The 14,257-nt window shown below is 48.3% G+C and overlaps 7 protein-coding genes across 7 annotated transcripts; 3 read left to right on the plus strand and 4 right to left on the minus strand.

Annotated features, from left to right (window-relative positions):
• Positions 1 to 16: 16 nt before the first annotated feature.
• On the minus strand, positions 17 to 1,729 carry BKA55DRAFT_590487 (uncharacterized protein; the record flags this gene model as incomplete). The annotated part of the gene is made up of 4 exons (XM_046195100.1): positions 17 to 766; positions 819 to 953; positions 1,005 to 1,625; positions 1,679 to 1,729. The coding sequence occupies 4 exons, from the start codon at positions 1,727 to 1,729 to the stop codon at positions 17 to 19; spliced, it is 1,557 nt and encodes a 518-aa protein (XP_046053842.1).
• Positions 1,730 to 2,374: 645 nt separating this feature from the next.
• On the plus strand, positions 2,375 to 3,532 carry BKA55DRAFT_685588 (uncharacterized protein; the record flags this gene model as incomplete). Its single annotated transcript, XM_046198816.1, has 1 exon — positions 2,375 to 3,532. One exon carries the CDS (start codon positions 2,375 to 2,377, stop codon positions 3,530 to 3,532), a length of 1,158 nt encoding a protein of 385 aa, XP_046053843.1.
• A 299-nt stretch (positions 3,533 to 3,831) lies between these two features.
• On the minus strand, positions 3,832 to 7,270 carry BKA55DRAFT_502809 (uncharacterized protein; the record flags this gene model as incomplete). Its single annotated transcript, XM_046186953.1, has 3 exons — positions 3,832 to 6,443; positions 6,492 to 6,539; positions 6,592 to 7,270. 3 exons carry the CDS (start codon positions 7,268 to 7,270, stop codon positions 3,832 to 3,834), a joined length of 3,339 nt encoding a protein of 1,112 aa, XP_046053844.1.
• Positions 7,271 to 8,056: 786 nt separating this feature from the next.
• On the plus strand, positions 8,057 to 8,723 carry BKA55DRAFT_235082 (uncharacterized protein). Its single transcript, XM_046185287.1, has 4 exons — positions 8,057 to 8,190; positions 8,250 to 8,394; positions 8,447 to 8,541; positions 8,595 to 8,723. The coding sequence occupies exons 1-4, from the start codon at positions 8,143 to 8,145 to the stop codon at positions 8,613 to 8,615; spliced, it is 309 nt and encodes a 102-aa protein (XP_046053845.1). The 5' UTR covers positions 8,057 to 8,142; the 3' UTR covers positions 8,616 to 8,723.
• A 108-nt stretch (positions 8,724 to 8,831) lies between these two features.
• On the minus strand, positions 8,832 to 9,998 carry BKA55DRAFT_685591 (uncharacterized protein; the record flags this gene model as incomplete). The annotated part of the gene is made up of 1 exon (XM_046198817.1): positions 8,832 to 9,998. The coding sequence occupies one exon, from the start codon at positions 9,996 to 9,998 to the stop codon at positions 8,832 to 8,834; it is 1,167 nt and encodes a 388-aa protein (XP_046053846.1).
• Positions 9,999 to 10,696: 698 nt separating this feature from the next.
• Positions 10,697 to 11,666, plus strand: BKA55DRAFT_685592 (50S ribosomal protein L30e-like protein; the record flags this gene model as incomplete). Its single annotated transcript, XM_046198818.1, has 4 exons — positions 10,697 to 10,714; positions 10,783 to 10,854; positions 10,907 to 11,416; positions 11,466 to 11,666. The coding sequence occupies 4 exons, from the start codon at positions 10,697 to 10,699 to the stop codon at positions 11,664 to 11,666; spliced, it is 801 nt and encodes a 266-aa protein (XP_046053847.1).
• Positions 11,667 to 12,483: 817 nt separating this feature from the next.
• BKA55DRAFT_685593 (uncharacterized protein) lies at positions 12,484 to 13,185 on the minus strand (the record flags this gene model as incomplete). Its single annotated transcript, XM_046198819.1, has 6 exons — positions 12,484 to 12,594; positions 12,652 to 12,753; positions 12,814 to 12,885; positions 12,951 to 13,015; positions 13,096 to 13,113; positions 13,176 to 13,185. 6 exons carry the CDS (start codon positions 13,183 to 13,185, stop codon positions 12,484 to 12,486), a joined length of 378 nt encoding a protein of 125 aa, XP_046053848.1.
• Between the last annotated feature and the right edge of the window lie 1,072 nt (positions 13,186 to 14,257).

The following is a 14,257-nucleotide window of genomic DNA, read 5'->3' on the forward strand; positions in this document are numbered from 1 at the left end:
GCGTGGATTTATATGATTAGATCTCGGATAGAACACCCAAGCTTGACTTCATGCCTGTACACTCTCTGATCCTATCAAATACTCTTTGTGCATCCTCTTTCTGTGAATTCGTAGTTAGAGCACTCTGGCTTTTGATGATCTTTATCGGCCAAAGCAGAAGGTATGCACCAACTGCCTGCCAACGAGCCGTCTTTGACCCCGAGTGCCATCGACCTATGTGATCGATATCGCCAAACGATTGGGGGACAGTTGACAAGATTTCGCTAGCCAAAGACTGAACGGTAATGATTGATCCCGTGATTCGAGTTGCAACTCTAGGTTCTGATGGTAGTGCAGTATTGACCTTTTCTAAGCAGGCTACCAGTTTCTGATGAAGAATGATGCGTGCAGTCCGGTGATAATTCCACTCATAGGCCATCCACAAATCCGGATGAAGCTGAACAGACTCTGGTAACCAGAAGCTAGACTCTCCGTCGCCGAGTATCTCATTACGAGATTTAATCTGAAATCTCCATTCTGGTTTCTTTCGCCAGCGAGTAGCCTCTTGATCAAGACGAAGCATCTCGTCGACCAGGTCTAACAGTTGGCATGTCTCAATATTTGCCGCATCAATAGAATTCAGTAGCTGGTTCGCTTGTTGACATATTTGATTGATCGCTAGGCCATCTTTCTCCAGCTTTACTGAAGTTATGTTGTCGTTGAGTGTCTCAAGCCAATCTTGCGATTCAGGCAGTGGGCTTAATTGCTTAGCTAATTGTTGCTTTTGCTTCACATTGTTATTTCAGTATTTACATGGGCGGAGGATCAGGATTACTTACCAGTCGATGATGAGCTAGACGGAACAGACCCCAGCCTCGAGGGTCGTAGAATTGCTCATGGCCACGCAGTCGTAAGATATGTGCCATGCCTTGGGCGTGTGCACCGGTCATTAAACAATCAGGCATGAAGATCGTCTGTCACAGTATAAGCTTGATACACTGAGTCTAGTTTTGCAGTGTACTAACCTCAAATATGTCCAGCATAACCACTGTCATCAAATCGTAGTCATCTGGTGTCTTGTTCTTCTCTGCCAAAGAATGTCCAAGGGCACCCAGAGCATGGCCATAGTACTCGAGCGACCTCTGGACTAATTCATCTGAGCTCTGTTCTCGAGAAAGGTCTGCGAAAGCACACGCTTGAACGGCGAATCTCAACGCATAACGGCCCTCAACGTTGACTTCTTTGAACAAACAGGGGAGATGCTCGAGAAAGCCTGGGGAGGATGACTCCTTACAAGGAAGCAACACATATTTGTCGATGAATATGTCCGCTATTTGGTCTTCCTCAGAAAGTGTCTTTGTTTCGGACTGATCTTTCAACCATGGGAAAGCTGGTGGAAGATTGATAGAAATAGTCGATGAGAACGAGCTCTCGGAGGCACGTTCAGCTGATCTACTTCTGGTGCGATGATCTCGAGGGGATTTGGACCTGACAGACCGAGACGAGTTAGAAGGAGTAGAAGTTTGACTTTTCAGGACGACTTTTGCAGTTTCATGCTGGAACATAAGATCGCCTTCATCTCGATACCCTACACATAGCTCATTGCGGGCGATACAGCGTTGACATGAAGGTCGACTGCGGTCGCACTATGATAATCAGATAAAAACACACTGAAGGAAGGTTCATAATAATTGATCACCTTGACTCGTCGTTGGCGGCAGCGAAGGCAGCCTCGACTACGATGTGACATTGTGATTGCTATTGCTTACATGAGAGTTGAAAGTTCCAAGTTGCCCCACGACACTAGTTGAATTGAGCGTCTCTATTTACAAGGACTATCAAATAATCATAAGATCAAGAACCAGAGACTATATGACAGACATAAAAATCCAAAGTGAAACAACATATCTGCTTATCAAAAGAAACCAGATTACCAGCAAGGGCAGCAACAAACATTTCGCCAGCCTTTGACACAGGGCCTATGCTGACTTACAGCAGTTGAGGCATCGGTGCTCAGTTTCAACCCCAAGAAAGAATACATCACCAGAAAAGTTGTTTCTCAAGAATAAATGAATGCTTCTGAACACTTGTTCAGGGTCTGAGAATGGGCACTGCGTCGTCGAGACAAAGAAGAATCCAGCAAGCCTATCCTTGTTCACAAACACCATGTCGAACACCAGATTTCAGATATCTATTGTCCAACTGAACAACAAGACAGTTGCCCGTAGATCTATAAAGAAAACCTCGGAAGAAAATACACCCAGTCAAGTATATAATTGCAGCCTGTCTTCGACAAGATGATGGTCTCAACGACTATCAAATTATATGCACATTTGCGACTTCAGCTTCAATAACCGTTTTAATCACTAACATTCCCTACAAGACAACCGTCAAAATGCCTTCATTCAATGATCATCGCATTAGAAAATCCTATCCTCGAAGCCGAGGTCCCATCCGCGACAGGAACTACCACCAATCTCTGAATGTCGACACCAACACTCGCTTTAACAAATTCAAGGCTAATCTCTTTGCTCACACGCACTTCTCACCAACCGAGCCCAGCCGACCAACCAGAAAACAGGAAGAGGCATGGCTGCACTTTGAGCAGAAAGACTCTGTTTCTTTCTTCATGTCTTCTCTTCACTCTGCAGCTGACGACTGGGAGTGTAAGGATTGCAGTTGGCAGCTTCGTAACCTGGCAGCCAAGTTCTACACTCAATTCCACTCAACCAACAAGGGGGTACCTACTTCTCATCCTGTTGAACTGACTACTCCAGAACCTGTATCTTTTCGACGTCGTCGAGACCCAGACGCCATGTCAACGGGTTCTGTTTCGTCCAGGAGAAGCTCTGTTTCTTCTAATCTTGGAAGCGATGTTGCATATCTCAGGCGCTGCACACTAACAAAAGACGTGGGATTGGACGGCCAATCCTTTTACGGAGTCCATCAGGCTCATCTTGATCTTAGCCTCGGAGAGACAGTCAGCGTTCACATGCGTCCAACAGACCAGAGGCGAAAGCTGCACGAACTCGAACCTGGAACCATCATCTCCGCCCCTTTTCATAGCCAAAACCGCGACGACAAAGTATCTACAACAAATTACAACACTGCAGTCTCTGGTTTCGGCCCCATCTACTCCAAGTACCGCAAGATGATCACTATAGAAATTTGGGGAGATCATGCCGTTTGTCTGCCAATTTACAGTTACAACGGCAAAGGTCTTGAGAACCGTGGAGGCATGGCAGACGAGTACATGGATATTCGTGATATCGATGACGAGGAACCTGAAGACGGTGATACAGATCACAAACCGCTCATGGCTATCCGCAGTGAATGGTGGCATGGTAAGAATACCTTCATCTGTGGCAGGTCAGTTGTCAAGCTAACTGAGAAAACCACTCACCACGCATTTGAAAAGTGCTCGATCGAAGGAGCCCTCACCAAATCTGATTTCCAACGCATGTACAAGGCCTATCTTGGACTGCTTCAGTCAAAAGCGCTGGATGTCTTTGGCAAACCAGTCGAGGCCACCATTATACCAAATAAAACATAACCTCACAATAGGTAAGTCACATAGTTCTCTCAGCATTCAGACACGCTAATACAAATTTCCTTTGTTAAAATCCTATTCCTGTTCCTGTTCCTGTTCCTCATGCGTTTAACCTCCCAAGAAGCATGATTCCATTCCATGACCTGTCTTGTCTAGTATTTCAATAACAATACGCTTGCTACAAACAACAACCCCTATCTCTGGCGAGATCAAGCCAGTAAAGCAACCCACGCCAATCCTACCAAGGTATATAGTACAACCGTAACCCCAAGCCTTCCTGTAAACGACCGCTTTCAATAAAATTAGATATCCTCTCCCTCAGCATCCACATCTTCTCCTTTAGCAGTCTGTTCCGTCGATCCCGATCCCGCATTATTTGCAGTATTGCCATTGACTTTGGCACCATTAGTTTTCGTCGAGACAACGACCGAGTCTTCTGCTCCCGAGTCTTGAACCGCCACCTCTTGTCCTGGGTCCTTGCCTTCCGTGACAGGTCGCAACTTGGCTTGTCGATCGACCCAGCCGGGCGGTAGACCAGGGCCACTGGTAGCATTGCCGTAGTCAGACTTCTTGGTTCCTTTCGGCCATCTACCTGGTCCACGGCCGGTCCCTCCAGTCTTTTTCTTTGAAGCACTCTTGGGTCTAGACGATGATGGCCGATGGCTGTTGCTGCTACGCTTCGGTTTGGAGGCACTGCTGGCAATGCGAGGGGCTGTTGGTCGACTGACGCTTGGTCGAGCTCTTTCTCGTCGACCGCCAGGTACGGCAGGGAAGACTTCGAAGCGAGTGAACGGAATGTTCTGATATGGTAGTAGCCAAGCCGGGGGGCCTGCGGCTTTTGCATCTTCCATTTCGACGTCCTTATCTTTCTCTTGCCCGGGTGCCACATCTTCAATAGACTGGACTGGCGCTGGCTCCGCACTGGGGTTTTCGACTGAAGATTCCTTGGGTGGTTCTCCATTAATGTTTATTGGAGCATCACCGTCTGGATCTGCGACTGCTTCAGGAGCAGACGCACCATGCTTCTCTCCGTTAACCATTGGCTGATCCTCAGTGGTAGCCGTACCATGTCCCTCGTCAACCTTGGCCTCGTCGTCTTCCCTTGGTGCGATGGTATTGATCGGTGGGCCGAGTTCAAAGTTGACGGCATTGGTTCGACCCATCACATATGGAGTCCAAACAAGAGCTTCCGATTTCAGCTGAACGTAACCCTTGGCTTCCCACTTGCCCACGTATTCTCGACAGTAATCCAAATCGACTCTGAAGGCATACACCTTGGTCTGCGGATCTCGGACAAGGGCCCTAAGACCTTCCAATGCAGAAATGACATCGTCCGGGGTCATGCCAGTATCGGCGGATATCCGTTTTATGCTGAGCCCTTCTGTTGCATGTTTCTCATTCTCCATCACCTTCAAAAAGTATCGACATAGAACCAGGCGCCAGTAATTGCGATATGAAACCAAGCCCATATCAGAGAGAGGCTTCTCGGGCGAACCCGTCTTCTCCTCCACTTTGGTAAGTAAGTACGAAAAGTCAATAAGCAAGTTGCCATAACCTTTTCGTTGGTGTATCGGTAATGTCAGAATACATGAGACATTGTTCTGGCTGCTAGCCCTCTTTTCTTTAGAAAAGTATCCCACAAAGTGATAACCTGTCTCGTTGTATTCGCATAAAACATAGAAAAGGAAGGGTTCCACGTCATAGTATAAAGTTTTCGATCCCAGGAACAGCTTGGCAAGAAGGCACAGATTCTGGCAGTAGACTGGATTCTTGCGACCGTCAACTTCGAAAACTGAGACTGATCCATGACGATAGATCTCGTCTCCTGGTGGATGCTTGGCTGGGCATTTGAGTTTATGCCTCCAAGCAACGTAGTCAGAGTTCATGTACTTCAGACAGAACTCGCAAATGTACAGCACCCGATTTATGCTGTATTCGGCAGGGTACGGCGCAGCATACCAAGTGTCGATTTCCCACCCGCCAAAATCGATGCATTCGATCTCACTGCCGTTGTTGCCTGCTTTTTTCGACTTTCGAACAGGAGGATTTGGCTCTTCTTGCATCGCCAGCAGAAGACGCGCTCTCCAGTCATCCTCGGCTTTCTTTAGAGCAGATGTGAACTTGTTCCGATCATCCTCATCTGGTAGAGTCTTGGATGTGTCGGCTTCGGCTTCGGTCAATATGCCACCGTAAGGCTTCCCTTTCATCTCATCGGCGTCGCGATCATAAAATGAATAGAACGGCTGTGAGTAGTTGTCTGATGTGAAAGGCGTCGGAAGGGTAGATATAACTGCAGCTGTAAGGTTGGCTCTGGATGCTGGAGCTGGAGCCGGAGTCGTAGCTGGAGCTGGTCGTTGAGGGGGCGGACGCGTGGCACTACCTGGCTGTCTTCTCTTTTCTCGCTTTTTGCGAGATAAGATTTCTTTAAGGTTGCCTGACTTGACATGAAGTTTGAGTACAAGTGAGGTACGAGTGCGTTTCTCTATTGAGACGGGTGGGGGTCGTGTAACTTTGAGACGCAGAGTCCTGGAAAGGTGGTGTCGCCCTGGTTCAACGCTTCCATTTCGCGCTGTGCTCTCTGACCCTGCGTCTTGGGACTGATTTCGTCGCCGTTTCCTCAAAGAAACACCGTTTCCTTCATCCTCTAATGATGAAGATTTGCGTTTTCTCAAGCTGCGAGGAGCGTCTATCGGCTCCTCATCAAGCTCACTATCATTGTCGCTTTGGGAACTGGCATCTTCGTCATCGCCCACGTGCTGACCGGGCTGATGTTCGCCTGATACTCCTGGGACATCAGACTGTTGGGAGTGAATATCGGCATTATGATCAACATCGTGATCCTCCATCTCCTCATCTTCACTCCCAGCGTCGGATTCTTTGCTGAAGCATTCAGGACATTTCCAAATGTCGGGCGCTAGTATCGTCAGTATCTGCCAACCTTTGCTTACACATTGAAACTTACTGTTAGCTGCACTCATTGCAGCCGCATCGCGCGCGCACTGTTGATGAGCTATACTTGATAAGTATTCAAGAAAAAGTACTGATGTGGTAGGTGAACTTACCATTACCACCACAACGAACACAGGCTAAATAAACTTCGAACTCCTCGCTAGGGTCTTCGTCTTCGTTATGGCCGCAGAAAATGCAGTTGTTTGAGGCGGCCGTCTCTTCATCTTCATGATCTTCCTCCGCCTCTGCAGCATCTTCCCATGCAGCCTCCTCGTCTGACTCTTCGTCGTTTGCGCTTGGTGACTCGGATTTATCGCTTTCGCTGTCATCATCGTCGTCGCTTCTTGTCCCTGGTTGAAATTTTACTGCACCAACGCCTTCATCTTCCTCATATTCTTCTCCTTCGGCATCAACATCTTCCTCCTCCTCGGCATCTACGTCGTCTTCTTCATGTTCCTCATCTCCTTCAGCGATTTCAAGATCTTCCTCATCGCCGTCTCGTGGAGGTCCAACACTATTGTGAGAAGATGCCTGCGGGGGTGCCATATAGTCGTTGTCCTCCTCTCCAGATGCGTCTACATCCTCGCCAGATGCATCGTGGTCGCCGAACTCAGCACCACCATCTTCTGCTGGAGCCTGACTCGTACCAGAGTTTCCTTTGCCTCCGTTTGACCTAGATGCAATTATCGTTGTTTCGCCTCCTGTTTCGCCTGCCGTCTCATACTCAGCATCCTCGTCCGAAACCATGACGCTGTGTTGAAGGTCTTCAGCCATAGTGTGTGCACTTGTCATGGTTACCCCCGCGTCCCAAAAGTAAATATCCTGAAACGAGAGCCTCGAATTTGCATATCGGTCGCTTTCGGTGGGTTGCGAAGGGTTTCTCGCAGTGTGGTCACGTCTGCTTCATCGCGGTACGCGGGCTTGCATTGAGGGGCGGGCTGTAACGAATGCGCGGTACTGGCTGCTTGAAAGAAAATTCGGGCTTGCAGTGACCCGCCCAAGTTAAATCGAATCACGCGTTCGTAGAGAGTCTAAAGATCGTAAAGATGCGATAGGAAAGCCACTGAATCACGTCGCGTCAACTTGTGTGATATCAAACAGCAGTCGCGGGAGCTAGTTGCCACAGTGCGTGCGACAGATACTTAGGGAGCCTCTCCAGGGGAGGGAGAAAAAGTCCGGAATAGTGAAAGCCCAAGTTCTTCGGTGGATTGCTAAGGGCTGACAGTTTTAATATAGTATACAAGTATACTAAAGATACATCAAGTGATAGTTTTTTTTATATGTCTTTTTTCATTGTCTTGAGAGTATTAAATCACCGTGTTTATCAATACCAAGCTGGAGGATACTCCTCCTTTTCTTCTCTTACCACGCTTCTACTACTAGCTTGGTGACACACTGTGCGAAAGCTCTCCTCAGTTACTGTACCACGACACAGGGATGGTTATGGAGCTTCTGGCCTCAGGCACCAAAAACTGCATCACCAATCGCTGAGTCGTCAATGGCTCGGTTCGACGTGAGCTTCAATTCAAGGCCCGGTTACTCGGAAGACGCACGACCACCGCGACGAACCCGGAAGACAGGTCAGGCCTGATCAATTCGAACTCTCGTTCTCCGATACATACGCCGAATACATTTAAGTCTGCTCAGGCAGCGCCGCCGTCACGATGCCCGTCCCTTTTGAAGCTCTTCTTCCCTATGCCATCATGATTGGTGTATGTCGCTGTCCGATCTCGCTGTCGCACGATGTGGAAGCTCATTGAATGAATGATAGATGTTCGGTATCTCTGGTACTGGTCTTGCCGTCATCAAGACCTGGCAGAACGAGGGCAAGCGACCTCGTTACTCCGTGGATCAATGGGATAGAGTAAGTTATGGACATACAACAGCATCTTCAATACTAATTGGTCTACAGCAAAGTACGATAAAGCCAGCCGAACGATAACTCGAGGATACTAACAAATTAATTAGTGATGGACCGTGACCGCCGACTTACGGGAACTCTACGAGGACAAACAGACAAACCAGAAGCGCCTTTAGGCTTCGAGCTGAACAACCCCTGGAAGGTTTGTTTTTCCTCTTCAATCCAAGCGATTCAAGTATTAATTCGATTAAACAGTTGGAGACACGCTTTTCTTAAACAGCAATATGGGAACCAGGGGCAAGTAACCAGAGACGGCAGCCTAGAGCTGCAATTGTAAATACACACATTTGGGGCACTAGTAGCAAGGCATTGAAGCCTATAAGATGGACAGTGGCTAAAAGAAAGAATAAAACAATGTCAAACAAGGTACTTTGTTCGAGTCACGGTGTAATGGAACGACAGATATGTTGGTCTTGACAGCAGGGGTATCCATTATATCGCTATCTCTGCTCTGTTCTTATTGAGACCCTCCAACAATGTGCAAGCCTGGCACATGGTCTGACTCGACATGTAACCGCACTTAGCACACTTCCCTAGGTTCTGCTTTGGTGCTGGTGTCTCCTTTTGTTTCTTCGTCCTTATTGGCAGGGGAACTGCGTCGTCCTTGGGTGTCCCATTGGAAGTAATCTCTGTCTCGAGAGCTGCAGACTTGTGCTTTTTCTTCAGGCTGGCCTCGACCTGGGCCATTTCGTTACCAGAAGTCCGTCCGTTGGCTGAGCCGCAGCCTCCAAGTCCCTCGCCTTCGTCGCAGCCACACGCAGCTTGGCCCTTGTCTGGTGTAAGTCGAGCCATGTCCTCTCCACTTCGTACGATGTCAAGAATTGCACTTGGCCGCACCTTCTCCAGATTCTTGATAAGTCCGCGTGCTGTTCCTCGGAAAGCCTCGGGGCTGTAAATACACTCTGTGCTGAAGTAGTCCAGCTTCTTGTGATGTGCGTAGAGTACGATCTCCTTCTCGTATGCATACTTGAGAGGCTTGCTTCTCTTGACCTCACTGCTTGCGTTTCCGGTAACGATACTAGTACTTCGAGCTAAGCGTGGCATATCGCCTCGTAATAGATTCATGAGAACGGTTTCGGCAACATCGTCAGCGTTGTGGCCAGTGATGACATGCTGGATGGCCAGCTTCTTAGCTCCTCGGTCCAGAGCCTGTCGTCTGAAAACACCACAATATGTGCAGTTTCCTTTCTTTCCGATGGTCTCGACTACCTGGTCCATAGTCCATCCGTACAGTTCGTCGTAGCCGACAATTTCCAGGGGCATGTCGTATTGAACAGCATTTCGCTTGACTGTCTCCAAGGAATCGTCCCGATATCCCTTGATACCCTCGTCGACACTCAAAAGTACTAGGTCAAGTCCATAGTTGTGTCGTTCGTTCAAAGTCTTCATTACTGATGCCAGCACTGTTGAATCCTTGCCACCTGAAGCACCAATAGCAACTCTTTCACCTCGAAAGAAGAGGTCTGATGATGTGATTGTGTGATGGACCTCATCCTCAAACACTCTGATGAAGCAGTCTCGGCATAGCTTATGATGGTTCTTGGGTCGCTTTACAACGGCTCGGTTATTCTGACACCGAACACAAGGTGTAGGTGCCATTTTGCTGTTAGTGGAGTTCGAAAGCCTCAACTGGTTGAGCCTTTGTGAGTGCTTAGACAGATGGAGTGAGTGGGTGACTTCTCCAAGTGCAGGAGGTTTTATGTCGAACGAGTTCAGTTGTTCTGTCGGAGAAGTCTCTTCAACTTTACTTCAACTTTACAGATTCTAGCCTCTTTTTTTCTCTTTCTCAAGATGTTGCCTCCCAATCATTCACTCAAGCTGTGAGTTTGCCTGACTGTAAGAGTCACGGTCACGTGCATTGCATTAGTCGTCCACTGCGAAAAGTCCATCAGCTCCAGCCCCTCCCTGTAGATTTCTTCTGGCCAGTGGAGTCGAGTTTTTCAATGTGGGTCCAGATTTCTAACAGGAAGCCCTAATTATCTTCCACCGAAAAAAAAGCATCTCACTCACCTTTTTCTTCTTGATTTTGTTCTCCATCCACCATCGCGTCCTGGACTTTTGCTCTTCAACCCACGAGCAACTACTAACCCCAACAATTCAAGATGGTGAGTGAATGAGCAATCGACTCGACTCTAATGGCCACAGTTTTGTGAGTCAAATGCGCTTTATTGTGCAATTGAGCCACAGCGTCGTCCACTTTGTGGGTGACATATGCTGTTGGTATTCCGCCAGTATTCGATCACCATAACAGGTATCGAGCTGGTGAAGACTTGGCTGGAGATGCGGCGTGTGCAGAAATGTCACGACCTATTCTCGTTAGAGTTCAGAGAAGACCTTTTGTTGGCTTGAACGCCTTGCTGATGTCTTCTTTTCTCAATGACAGCCTCCCAAGTCCGGCAAGAAGGTCGCTCCCGCCCCTTTCCCTCAGGGTAAGGCTGGCAAGAAGGCCGCCAAGGTTAGTAACTCTCTTGTCTCCCTGTTGGTGGGAAAATTGCTGACATTCATAGAACCCTCTTCTCGAGAAGCGACCTCGCAACTTCGGCATCGGCCAGGACATCCAGCCCAAGCGAAATGTCTCTCGCATGGTCAAGTGGCCCGAGTATGTCCGCCTCCAGCGACAGAAGAAGATCCTTCAGATGCGCCTGAAGGTTCCCCCGGCTCTCGCTCAGTTCCAGCACGTCCTCGACCGCAACACTGCTGCCCAGGCCTTCAAGCTCCTCAACAAGTACCGACCTGAGACCAAGGCCGAGAAGAAGGAGCGTCTCCTCCAGGAGGCTACCGCCGTCAAGGAGGGTAAGAAGAAGGAGGATGTTTCCAAGAAGCCCTACACCGTCAAGTACGGTCTCAACCACGTCGTTGGCCTGATTGAGAACAAGAAGGCTTCTCTCGTCCTCATCCCCAACGATGTCGAGCCCATTGAGCTCGTCGTCTTCCTTCCCTCTCTTTGCAAGAAGATGGGTATCCCTTACGCCATTGTCAAGGGTAAGGCCCGTCTCGGAACGGTCGTCCACAAGAAGGTATGTTTATCGAGCTCATTAATTCAAGATCGTGTCTGACAAGTTATAGACCGCTGCTGTCCTCGCCGTCACCGAGGTCCGCTCCGAGGACAAGAACGAGCTTTCTAAGCTCATCTCTGCTGTCAAGGACGGTTACCTTGAGAAGCACGACCAGGCCCGCCGACAATGGGGTGGTGGTATCATGGGTCCCAAGGCTCAGATGAAGATCATCAAGAAGCAGAAGGCTCTTGAGGCTGCTACCAAGATCTAAGGCTATTTGTTTATACCCCTCACAATGCATTGCGATTTTGGGATCAAACGGTGTTGCACGGTTCAGGGCATGGAAAATGAATGATTTTTCTCGGGTTACGTTTCGTCCCATCCCACTTCGCAGTGACCAGTGAGGCCGGTCTTCCGACCCTCCTTAAAAAAATAGATGATGAGCTTGCTTCTTGGACAAGACTTAAGCGTAAAGTGAATGTTTCGCCTTCTAAATTGTCCTGAGGATCAATTTTGCAGACTTTAGCTCTTGCCTCGAAGGCGCATTCTCCGTGTTCATAACAAGCGAATTGGGGTTTCTATATCCAATGTGAAAGAGCTAGCACGTAGAGTATATTGCATGTTTCCATTTCTGTGCTGAAAAATTAGTCAGGCCGTGGCTGTTAAAAGGCGTTATGCCTTGAAGGTATCAGGCCAATCACTCCTGTTGACCCTGCTCAACTATACTTTACGTACGTTGTCGCACCGTTTACATTCACTCCAAATGGCCTGGTCCTGGCTCTATCTCTTCAGACCCTCTATGCCATGTCATCAAGCTGAGGTTGAGTACTCATAGCTTTGGGAACCAATGATTTGACTTCATCAACAGGGGGAAATTCAAGATAATCACAGCCGAGTCAAGCACTTGCGCTCCCTTCAAGCCATGCTCTAAATTCATCGTATCGTCAAAAAAAGAAGCTATTCCGTTGTCATTGCCGCTTTAATTTCCCCTCGTCTGTCGCCCCACTTGGTGTGTTTGTGTGTTTATAAACATCGCTCAACTCATTCAAACAACAAAAGGCGCCGGCCGGCAGTGTGACTGTTTTCGCTTAACCGAAGACAAGCTTGAAGATGTCGTTGTAGACGAAGTACTGGCCATTCGCATCGCGAGCGAGCTGGAAGGACTGGCTGAAGTTCATGGGGCGCTGCTCCTCATCGACCTAAATATTTGTCAGTGGGCGCATTTCAGGAGGTTTGTGGGATAGTCGGAAACATACAAGGAGAGCACCGGTAATGAGGATAATGACACCGCCCTGGTCGTTGGAGGGCTGGGCATCGAGGGTAGAGACCTGGTGCTTGACCTTCTCGAAGGGGAGGCCCTGTTGGAAAGATTGTTAACGAAGCTGACTCTAGATCGCTAGTGACGAAGGGATGCATACAGCAAGCTTCTCGGTGATAGCCTGGGTGCCGAGGACGGAAGCAGACTCGAAAGTCAGCATAGAGTGGTCTCGCTGTTGTCAGGGTTAGCGAATTGTTCTTTATGTGTTTCTGCTGGTTGTGATGGTGGGCTACTCACGTAGAGAGCAGCAAGACCCTTGCGATCACTGTCGAAGGTGTTGTAGTAGAACTCAACAAACTGCTCTGTTTGTTTTTCGTTAGATATTTGGTCACGGCGGTGCAGTTTGAACTTATATATCAGCTCGTAAGGGGTCCAAACATACTGGCAACTTCCTCAAAGTCTAGAAGTGTGCGCGGTTAGATTCTCTCATCGTACAGTTATTCCAGAACAGTATGAACTCACTTCCGGCCATTTTGAAGTCTGGGGATCTGTTCTGGTCGTTTGAATCGCTAATGCGTCTAGAAAGGGGGAACCGAAAGGTTTTAACTAGAGAGCCGTTGGGTTGTCGCAAAGTCTGCCCGAGAGGAAAGCAATGGAAGAGAGAGATGAGATCAAGTGGATGGTGGGGTTGAGGGGGCACAGTGCAGATTAGGCACACACGTCAACGATGATGGTCTGCTGTCCACTGAATTGCGCTGGAAGTTGGGCCCAGGGCTTTGCTGGCACAGTGCGGCTTCGGTACAAGCATAAATGGCGGGATGGAGCTTGGATATGCCGATAATTGACCATACCCCGGTCCACCTGCTGAATAAAATTGCGCTGGAGCTGCTCCCGAAAAACTTTCTTTGTCTTCAACAACAACCCAACTCCAACAACAATTGGTTCCCGCAGACATCTTCAGGCGGCAATGCTCTTGAGAACATGCAAGACGCGCTTTGCAGCATCAGAATATCATATCTGCGGGTTCTTCAACAACCAATAACAGTAAGGTACGTTTATATGACACGACAACAGAATACACGTTTTGATGCCTCCAGCACACACGCTGGACGCGTTCACTACCCCCCTTTTGCATGATGACAAACTCTTCCATTAAGAACGGCCAACTGAATCTCTATGTTGATTTCAAAATTATCAAGCTCAACAGTCTGACATGTCTCCCTCTCATTCATTCTTCATACAAGCAAACGTGTCAAAAACACTTCGCTAACACGATAAAAGTTTAGTAGATGATTCGTACGCACCTTGTCAGGATCCATTTTAGATACGGGCCTCCGGTCGTTTACCCGGCGTGTTCCTTAGAAGCTGTAATAGAATGTTATCAATTGATTATTACTCTGACCTTGAACTCAAAGTTGAAACCGGTTTCGAATTAGTGACATGCATGCATGCATACTCGTGATTGTACGGATTTTACCACCAGTGGCATAATTGTGCCACCGTGATCTCGGAGCTCCAGTCTCTCATGTCAGCCTTGGAGCCAAAGTAGACTGTCACATCCCAGGTATTGTTGCTGTAGAACTACGGATTATAGTTTAAATGGA

This window comes from Fusarium redolens (assembly GCF_020744475.1).
Source record: "Fusarium redolens strain MPI-CAGE-AT-0023 chromosome Unknown BKA55scaffold_3, whole genome shotgun sequence".
Classification (NCBI taxonomy): Eukaryota; Fungi; Ascomycota; class Sordariomycetes; order Hypocreales; family Nectriaceae; genus Fusarium; species Fusarium redolens.

Bases quoted from the DNA above. Each gene is read 5' to 3' on its own strand.
- BKA55DRAFT_235082 (XM_046185287.1), top strand. From the start codon at position 8,143: ATGCCCGTCCCTTTTGAAGCTCTTCTTCCCTATGCCATCATGATTGGT. The intron at 8,395-8,446 runs GTACGATAAAGC...CAAATTAATTAG, and splicing joins ACTAATTGGTCTACAGCAAA to TGATGGACCGTGACCGCCGA. The intron at 8,542-8,594 runs GTTTGTTTTTCC...TCGATTAAACAG, and splicing joins AGCTGAACAACCCCTGGAAG to TTGGAGACACGCTTTTCTTA.